The sequence below is a fragment of the Haliotis cracherodii genome, unplaced genomic scaffold (genome assembly GCF_022045235.1).
Source record: "Haliotis cracherodii isolate W230 unplaced genomic scaffold, xgHalCrac1.p SCAF_7, whole genome shotgun sequence".
Lineage (NCBI taxonomy): Eukaryota > Metazoa > Mollusca > Gastropoda > Lepetellida > Haliotidae > Haliotis > Haliotis cracherodii.
In genome coordinates this window covers 24,491,750-24,500,963 of record NW_027266330.1, presented here as the reverse complement: position 1 = coordinate 24,500,963, position 9,214 = coordinate 24,491,750, and the positions used below count along the sequence as shown (strand labels likewise).

The following is a 9,214-nucleotide window of genomic DNA, read 5'->3' as shown; positions in this document are numbered from 1 at the left end:
CTATCATGAGCATTGACCCGCGTCGTTGATGTACGACGTCATGATGTCAACCAAGTGAGTAAGGATGTGTGAAAACTCCCTGTACAGGTCATAGTAAGGGGTAGCATCACGCATCACGTTACCAAGCAACGTGTCACATTTAGTTGATCCCTTTGAACGTTTACCAAAACATTTCTTAACAGGAATTTGATGGTGAGTGAGTGAGTTGGGTTTTACGGCTCTTTTAGCAATATTCCAGAAATACAACTTCACGGGACACACAGAAATTGTGAGTGAGCGAGTGAGTATGGTTTTACGCCGCATTTACGCAATATTCCAACGATATCACGGCGGGGGACACCAGAAGTGGGCTTCACACATTGTACCCATGTCGAGAATCAAACCCGGGTCTTCGGCGTGACGAGCGAACGCTTTAGCCACTAGACTACCCAACCGCCCCACAGAAAATAATGAAGCAGTATCCGAAATAATATTCTGTCTCCAGTAAAACTCAAAATCCCTCCACTATCTCTCCCCAAAATATTAAAGGTTGGTCTGGATCTTTACTATATACTAGAAATAAATAAAATTAACAAGTTGCTATTGCTAAGACATTTAATGTACATTCGAATTCGCGTGCAATGGATACATTGAACCACACCATTGACAGTTGTCAAAGCCAAATTGACTGCTGGCTTAGATGTCTTCATTCACAAACCTATTCATTGTTCATCATTGCCACACCGTGCGTCGACGATTGAAGAGCCGACACCTCCACTGTCACAGGCCACACCGAGGACCCATTCTGACACCACATTATCGCCGGGGCCGTCTTCAGTGGGCAACACAGCACCAGCATTGGCGCCACCAGCAGTGGAGAAGAGTCCCCTTCTCAGACGAGAGCCGTTACTGTATCTCAACAGTAGATGGCAGAGAGAGAGCCTGGTGACGCCGTGGGGAACGTTATTCGGATGCTTGTGTTGTTGAGAGAGACTCGTGGGGTGGTCCGAGCATCATGGTGTGTGGTGGAATTGGTCTTGCACAGAGGGTCGGCCCTGTGGTCTTCCAGAAATTCGGTCCAGGGAAGGGTCCAAGGGTATCACAGCAGCTCGGTACATTGATGAAGTCCATACCTCATTTGGCACGTCGCCGCAACCAATAGTTTCACTAACTGGTACCCCAAGAGAGGTGAGCACTTTCAATATACCAAACAATGTATTTGTTGCGGGTAGACTACGATTTCACGTTCAGAGCTGGCAAGAACTATCTTCAGACCCGTTTATCTTGCAGACTGTAACTGGTTCTTACATAGACTTTACTTCGTTGCCCGTCCAGTCGCATATTCCCAAAGAAATTAGCTTCTCACCCCAAGAACATTTCATCATAGGTGGAGAAATCGCTAAACTTTTAGATAAGGGAGTTATCGTTCCATCATGTCGTGAACATGGTGAATACATATCCACAATCTTCATTAGACTTAAGAAAAACGGGACATACAGACTTATCCTGAATCTGAAGCAACTAAATGGAAGTGTAGACTACATGTATGTCCATTTCAAGATGGAGAGCCTTACAGCTGCTATCTCATTAGTGCGTAAGGACTGTTACATGGCATCGATAGATTTGAAAGATGCCTACTACACTGTGCCTGTTCATCCAAATCATCAGAAATACCTTAAATTCTTCTGGCAAGGTCAGCTATACCAGTTTACTGTTCTGCCAAATGGACTTAGTTGTGCTCCTAGATACTTCACAAAATTACTTAGAGTGCCGTTTTCATTTCTGAGAACACGGGGACATACTAATGTCGGATACATTGATGATTCGTTCATCGTTGGTGATGATAAGAAAGAATGTTCAACGTTTGTTTCGGAAAATGCTGTCTTGTTCACCAAACTAGGCTTTGTTTTACACCCTGAAAAATCGGTACTGTCACCTACACAGGAAATCACTTTTCTTGGTTTTGTCATCAACTCGTCATCAATGACCGTTTCTCCAGTTCCATCTAAAGCTCAGTTCGTGAAACAAGCCTGTGAAGCATTACTCAAGAAACAGTTGTGTTCGATCCGGGAACTAGCCCAGGTGATTGGTTACATGGTAGCGTGCTTTCCCGGAGTTCGATTAGGCCCCCTTAACTTCCGTCGCCTTGACAACGGCAAGTCACACGCTCTTCGAAACGCGAAAGGCAATTTTGACAAGGTATTAGAAGTCACCACAGATCAAACGGCTGATCTACAATGGTGGGTAGATAATGTGTGTACAAGTAGCAAGCCGATAAGTGTCGCACCTCCGGTAATTACCCTGACCTCAGACGCGTCAGACACCGGGTGGGGTGGGGCCCGCGGGAAACAGTCCACCGGCGGCCGGTGGTCACGTGATGAAACCGTTAAACATATAAACTACCTTGAGTTACTTGCGGCCTTCTTGATACTGCGGACATTCTGTTCCCTAGAATCCAGCTGTCATGTGAAACTAATGATTGACAATACCACGGCCGCCAGTTATATCAACAACATGGGTGGTAAGAAATCACAACTTGACAGCCTCGCAAGAGACACTTGGCTATGGGGTCTGCAGCGAGACTTGTGGTTAAGTGCGTGCCATGTTCCGGGTAAAGATTGCGGATCGAGAATCTAGAATAATGAAAGACAATACTGAGTGGTACATCGTTGATGAAGTGTTCAGTGAAATATGTAGGGTATTTGGAAAACCTGACATAGATTTGTTTGCCTCAAGACTTAATACTAGACTTGAGAAATATGCTTCTTGGAAGCCAGACCCAGATGCATGTGCCATTGACTCTTTTACGTTTGCATGGAATACTCACTTCTACGCCTTCCCCCCTTTCAGCATCCTGAATGCAGTGATAAAGAAAGTGGAAGAAGACCAAGCCAGAGGACTACTAGTGGCCCCAGTGTGGCCCACACAACCATGGTTCTCCAGACTCCTCAGACTCCTCATCCATCCACCAGTCATACTACCACCAGTCTCTCAGATCCTACGCCTTCCACACAACAAGGAGGCGAGACACTCTCTCGACAGAATGAAACTTGCAGTGTTTCCCTTATCAGGCAATCTCTTACACGGAGAGGAGTTTCGGACAGAGCTGCCAGTGTTATCCTCCAATCCTGGCGCAAATCCACTAGAGACCAGTACTCCACATACATCAAGAGATGGGTTGCGTTTTGTAATCAAAGGGAAATTGATACGCTGTGTCCATCTGTGACCGAGGTGTTAGATTTTCTGACGGAACTCTATGAGTTACACAACCTTGGTTACAGTGCACTTAACACAGCCAGATCCGCTCTGTCCTGTGTTATATCAGCAGATAACGTCACCATTGGATCTCATCCTCTCATTAACCGCTTCATGAAGGGAGTTTTTCAGACTCGCCCCTCACTGCCCAGAAACTCAGTGACGTGGGATACCAGTGTTGTTCTAGGTTATCTTAAAACATTGATGCCTTTGAAGGAACTGTCGTTGAAAGATTTGACACTTAAAACTGTGACTTTGATTGCGCTATTGTCAGGGCAGAGACTGCAAACTGTTCATCTATTAGATGTTAGAGATATTAGCTTGTTCAGTAGTTGTTGTAAGTTCAGAGTTGGTAGCCTGATCAAACAGTCGAGACCTGGGTCGCACCAGGCGGAGATCACTCTGCCGGCATACACGCCGAACAGTAGTCTGTGTATCGTTAGGGTATTACAGGAATACCTTGTCAGAACAGCTCCCATGCGGAACGGTGAGAATCAGCTTTTCATTAGCTACACACAGCCGCATAAGGCTGTAAGTAAAGATACCGTGTCACGCTGGATCAAGCAGGTGCTTCAGTTGAGTGACATAGACATGAATACGTTCACGCCACACAGTACAAGAATGGCGTCGACTAGTGCCGCGTTACGACATTCTGTGCCGCTTCAGACTATACTGAAAACGGCAGGGTGGAGTAGTTCTGCGACTTTCTCCAAGTTCTACAACAAACCAGTGACTGACAATACGTTCGCATTGGCCATCCTCGACAACAGCTGAACTATTAAACATATAATCATGGAGACTCGTCACATTCCAAGGCCTTGGAAGTAGAAGTACATAGACTTGCAAGTGGTTGTTTGAGATTGCCAATTTGGACGTTTCATTTGTTCATATTTGCATATTATAATTAAACTAGCTGTCAGCTTATATTCAGCATTTGTTCTTTGTTTGAAACACCTGTGCTTTAAACATCTCACGTGATCACGATCTACGTCGTGATTGGTTGAAATATAATCGTAGATTAAACGAGACTTACCTGTAAGTTGAAGGTTAATATAGATTATATGAAATAATCACAAGCAGGAGGGATCACGTGCCCTCCCGAACTTATACAGTTACCCACCCTGCTATTTACAGGGTTTCCAACGCTTTAAAGTCTGACGCCTGGTTCGCTCTCGCTATCTCACGTGATCCCTCCTACTTGTGATTATTTCATATAATCTATATCAACCTTCAACTTACAGGTAAGTCTCGTTTAATCTACGATTTCAGCATGATAACGCCCGTGCCACACTACGAGAGCAACAAGAGACTTCCTCCAACAGAATGGGATCAGAACCATGCAGTCGCCTTCCCTCAGTCCCGATTTAAATCCCATTGAGCACCTATGGGACGAGATTCAAAGACGGCTGAATGACGTCCGACCAAGGCCTACAACTGCAGCTGTACTGCGTCAGGAGTTCCTCAGAGTGTGGGCTCACGTGCCTATGGCCTTCATCAACCGCCTCATCCATTCCATGTATCGACGTTGCACGGCAGTCATCAATGCACATGGTAGACACACGAGATACTGACTTGTCTCTGAGAAAAAGGCATTACAAGTTTTCTGTTTCACTTTAAGAACATTTGACACTTGAATTTCAACCTTGATTATCAGTTATGCTAGGTTTCATCTTTTTAATATTTCTCAAGGTATGTTTTCAGTGTTTGGACAAATAAGGTTTCTCATATATCTATCCATGTTGACGTTTCTTTTGCGGTTCAGTACATAAAGTTACAAAGTTAAGGTTTTACTTCCTATTGTGGCGTGCAATTAGAACAAAAATGAAAGTTTAAGAGATAGTGACTTTATTTTGCCAAAGAAAACATGTACATGTAAAGACTACATTTAACCAACAAAATTCAAAGCAACAATGAGTGGGAATATAAAATTCAAGGTCATTTCTCTCGCGATGACATTTAAACAATAGCATCTTTGGAAAATGGCATTGTGAAAAAATAACTATACGTACAATATATGCAATATACAGCTGTAACGTATAAGTACAATACATGTAATGTACAACTGTGACGTATAGGTACAATATATGCAATGTACAACTGTGACGTATAAGTACAATACATGTAATGTACAACTGTGACGTATAAGTACAATACATGTAATGTACAACTGTGACGTATAAGTACAATACATGTAATGTACAACTGTGACGTATAGGTACAATATATGCAATGTACAGCTGTGACGTATAAGTACAATATATGAAATACACAGCTGTGACGTATAAGTACAATATATGCAATACACAGCTGTGACGTATAAGTACAATATATGCAATACACAGCTGTGACGTATAAGTACAATATATGCAATGTACAACTGGGGCCAATCAGCGTAGGATTACTTGGTAGTCTCGGACATGTTATTACATTTGCATTGAAATAAAGACAGATAATCCCTTCAAAACTATTCTTTATCAAACAACAGAATAACCTACTATTTATCACACAATGATATCAACTATGTATAAGGTAAGGTCGCTGGGTTTAAAGCCGCTTTGATCAGTATTCCAGTTATATCAGCTTAAACTGGGAGGAAAGCCTGAAGTGATGCAGGTCTGTTGTGAAAGACCACGAGCACGGGTGTGATGCTGAGAAACCAAGAAACATGGTCGGGGCGAACCGGGATTCGAAACCACGATCATGTGTTTATGGCGTGCCCAAGGGACGCAACTCTTGTGAGTTTCTGTTTGTTCAGATAAGATTACGTCCCCGTACATCTGGGGATATATCAGTTGCTGACAGCTTCTCCAAGGTTCACCCAAAATATCGCCTGATCCTCAGGATCATCAGGGTATTCCAGGTACGAGTCCGACCTCATCAGATAGAGCAGCTCTCGGGGTACGGCAGCAGATGACACGTCTTCAATCTTGACAACGACAAGGACACTTCTAGAGTCGTACACTGCCTCCATTCTAGCCATCTCAAACTCATAACGACACCAGTTGCTCTCAAGGAAACTACCTGATAGTATCAGGACAGTGTGCCTGCTAGTCTGAATTGCATTAACAATATTTGCACCAATGGGTTCTCCGGGACGAAAGTCCCGGTGGTGAACAACCAGACGTTTCCCCTGACCCTCAAGGTTATTAATCAGTGTGTCGACAAAGCCAAGGTCTTCATTTGCGTAGGAAATGAAAGCATCAAACATAAACTGTCTTTCGCCATCATCCTGACGTCTGTGAAAATTATACCGATCCCTAACAATGTAATACAGATACTTGATTCTCCACCGATACCTATACACAAGTCCAATGACTGAGACGGACAAGAAAAACACGACAGAACATAATCCACCAATAACTACACCAGCATAGGATTTGCAGGTTTCCTTCTTTGACTTAATGAAACCCTTGTCCAAAAGCATACGTTTGCCGAATTCATTAACACACGTGTAAGTGCCAACATTTTGTAAATTAACCTTCGTTTTCAATATCCACAACAAAAAGTCAATATGGTCACAAGAACAGTCTAAAGGGTTATCTGACAGATCGACTGTTAAGTGATTCTTCATGTCCATGGCATCAAACATATCCCGCGTGGATTTGGCTATGTACCTTATTTCATTCATCTGTAGGTTCACCATTGTGAGATTTATCTTTCCTACGTCTAAGTCGAGATTTGATATTGCATTCTGGCTTAGATTCAAATACTTCAGGTTTCTGTTATGTTTGAAAAATGTTGGATGCAAAATACGGAATCTGTTAGCAGACAGATCAAGTACTTCAAGCCTTGTCAGTGAACTAAAAACTCTAGTGAATTTGAGATCTTTGAGGGCATCTCCCAAATAGTTATTAGAAACATTCAAAATGCGAATAGTTATAAAACTGTTGAAAAAGGTTGCAATTACTTTTGAACAATAATTTGATGACAAGTCAAGAGTTTCTAAATTCTTGAGTCCGTAAACAGGTCCCCGCCAGACGGAAACCCCATTTTGAGAAGCATCAAGGGATCTGAGTCTGTTCTTTGAGAAGTACACTGATGGGATTTCTGCATGTATAATCATATTTCTGAGGACAATTTCTTCTAGATTTGGTGGCAAGGGAAAAGACGGTATCCAAGGAATACTATATATTCCATTGCCTTCAAGCGGAAAATTGGAATGGCCCACGACATTGTCACTGAGATCTATACGCCTTAGTCCTGTTAATTTATTAAGTTCAAAAATGTAATGACCAAACGTAAATTTATTGTCTCGAAGAGAAATGATTTCTAAACTTGGTGGAAAATAATCCAACGCCCCAGGTTCAAGTTTTCTAATATCATTATGATTTAGATATAACTCCTTGATTGATGTATTGAACAAATAACGCAAACAATCAGAGGGTATGACAACACAAATCGAATATGAGGGATATATGCTGCTTAACATAAGAACTCTAATTTGTGTGTCTCTCAAACCATGGAATATGTGTGTTACATTTAAACCCACCTCTGTGTTTCCGGATAGATCTAGTGTGTCAATGTGCGGTAGTTTTGCAAAGGATTCATTGTGGACATCGAAGATATGGCAGTTAGACATACTAAGAAAGGTGATGTTAGGTGTATTGACAAACATGCCCTCCTCGACGTAATTAATATAACACAGCTTAAAATCTAAATATGTTAGGCTGTGCAGGTGACAAAATCCCACTCCAAACATAGCATTGGGTAAACCATCCACTGACAATTCTTCTAATGCCTCAAGCTGTCCTATGGCTTCATCGGGGTAGTCAAATGAGTCTTGAGGGTCTAAGAACCATTCAATGGCAACATTGTTCCCAATCAGTAGCCTCTGAAGTGACACCAGTCCCGAGAAACATAGTGCGGGATATGCGTTGCGTGACAGATTCAGATGGTTGCGTTCAAGTTGTAAACTTTGTAAGCTTGTAAGGCCATAGAACGAGTTATTGTTGAGTCGCTTGATCTGGTTATTAGACAAATCAAGGTGCTTCAAATGTGCGTATTTTTTAAAAGCAAATCCTGCAATGTCCACCAGTTTATTATCGGCCATCAACAACGTTGTTATGTTTTCAGGCAATGTTGATGGAACGGAAGTCAAACCTCTTGCACTGCAGTTGGCAACTTGGTTCTTCACTAGACAGGTGTCAGCACTGGCAGTCACCATCATATGTATCAGTAAAAGGTGCCGTAAGAGGTGCTGTAAGAGGTGCCGATGCACATTCTGTGTAAACGTTAGCCACTCCATTTCCTCTTGCGCCTGAGAAAGAATAGGAAGTCATTTATTTACAGTCTATGTTATGAAGTGAGTGAGTGAGTTGGGTTTAACGCCCCTTTTAACATTATTCCAGTTATATCACGGCGTGTCATGGGGGAAAGCCCGAAGTGATGCAGGTCTCAGACGTTTACCTCTTCGCACGAGCACGGGTATGGTGCTGACGTACCTAAACACACAATCGGAGCGAACCGGGATTCGAACCCACAATCATACTTTTCTTGTGTGCCCAAGGGACGCAACTCTGCACAGCGAATCGTTGCGCCTTAGACGATTGGGCCACCTGTGACCATCAATGTTGTGATGACTTGTATTGTATTTACTTAAGAATGTATAACATCTCCCCTAGAATAAATGAAATGCTCGGGGGGACACATGTCGGGACAGTCCTCAGCATTCCTTTAGTGTAGTACGAAGCGGGGCGGTCGGGTAGCCTAGTGGTTAATGCGTTCGCTGGTCACGCCGAAGACCCGGGTTCGATTCCCAACATGGGTACAATGTGTGAAGCCCATTTCTGGTGTCCCCCGCCGTGATATTGCTGGAATATTGCTAAAAGCAGCGTAAAACCATACTCACTCACTCACTCACTCAATCACTCAATCACTCACTCACTTTAAGTACGAAGCACAATTTACTGATTTGGCTGATTACGTGTCATTGTCGCCCAACGTGATAGAAATTTGTTCATAATTTCAGCCGCAGGTTTGT

At 42.9% G+C, this 9,214-nt stretch overlaps 1 protein-coding gene across 1 annotated transcript; it reads right to left on the bottom strand.

Moving 5' to 3' along the window:
- Positions 1 to 6,022: 6,022 nt before the first annotated feature.
- On the bottom strand, positions 6,023 to 8,479 carry LOC139448498 (toll-like receptor 4). The gene has a single exon (XM_071230044.1). The coding sequence runs from the start codon at positions 8,477 to 8,479 to the stop codon at positions 6,023 to 6,025; it is 2,457 nt and encodes an 818-aa protein (XP_071086145.1).
- Positions 8,480 to 9,214: the final 735 nt, after the last annotated feature.

What these genes read in the sequence shown, in the direction of transcription:
- LOC139448498 (XM_071230044.1), bottom strand. Translation starts at nt 8,479, where the DNA reads ATGGAGTGGCTAACGTTTACACAGAATGTGCATCGGCACCTCTTACAG.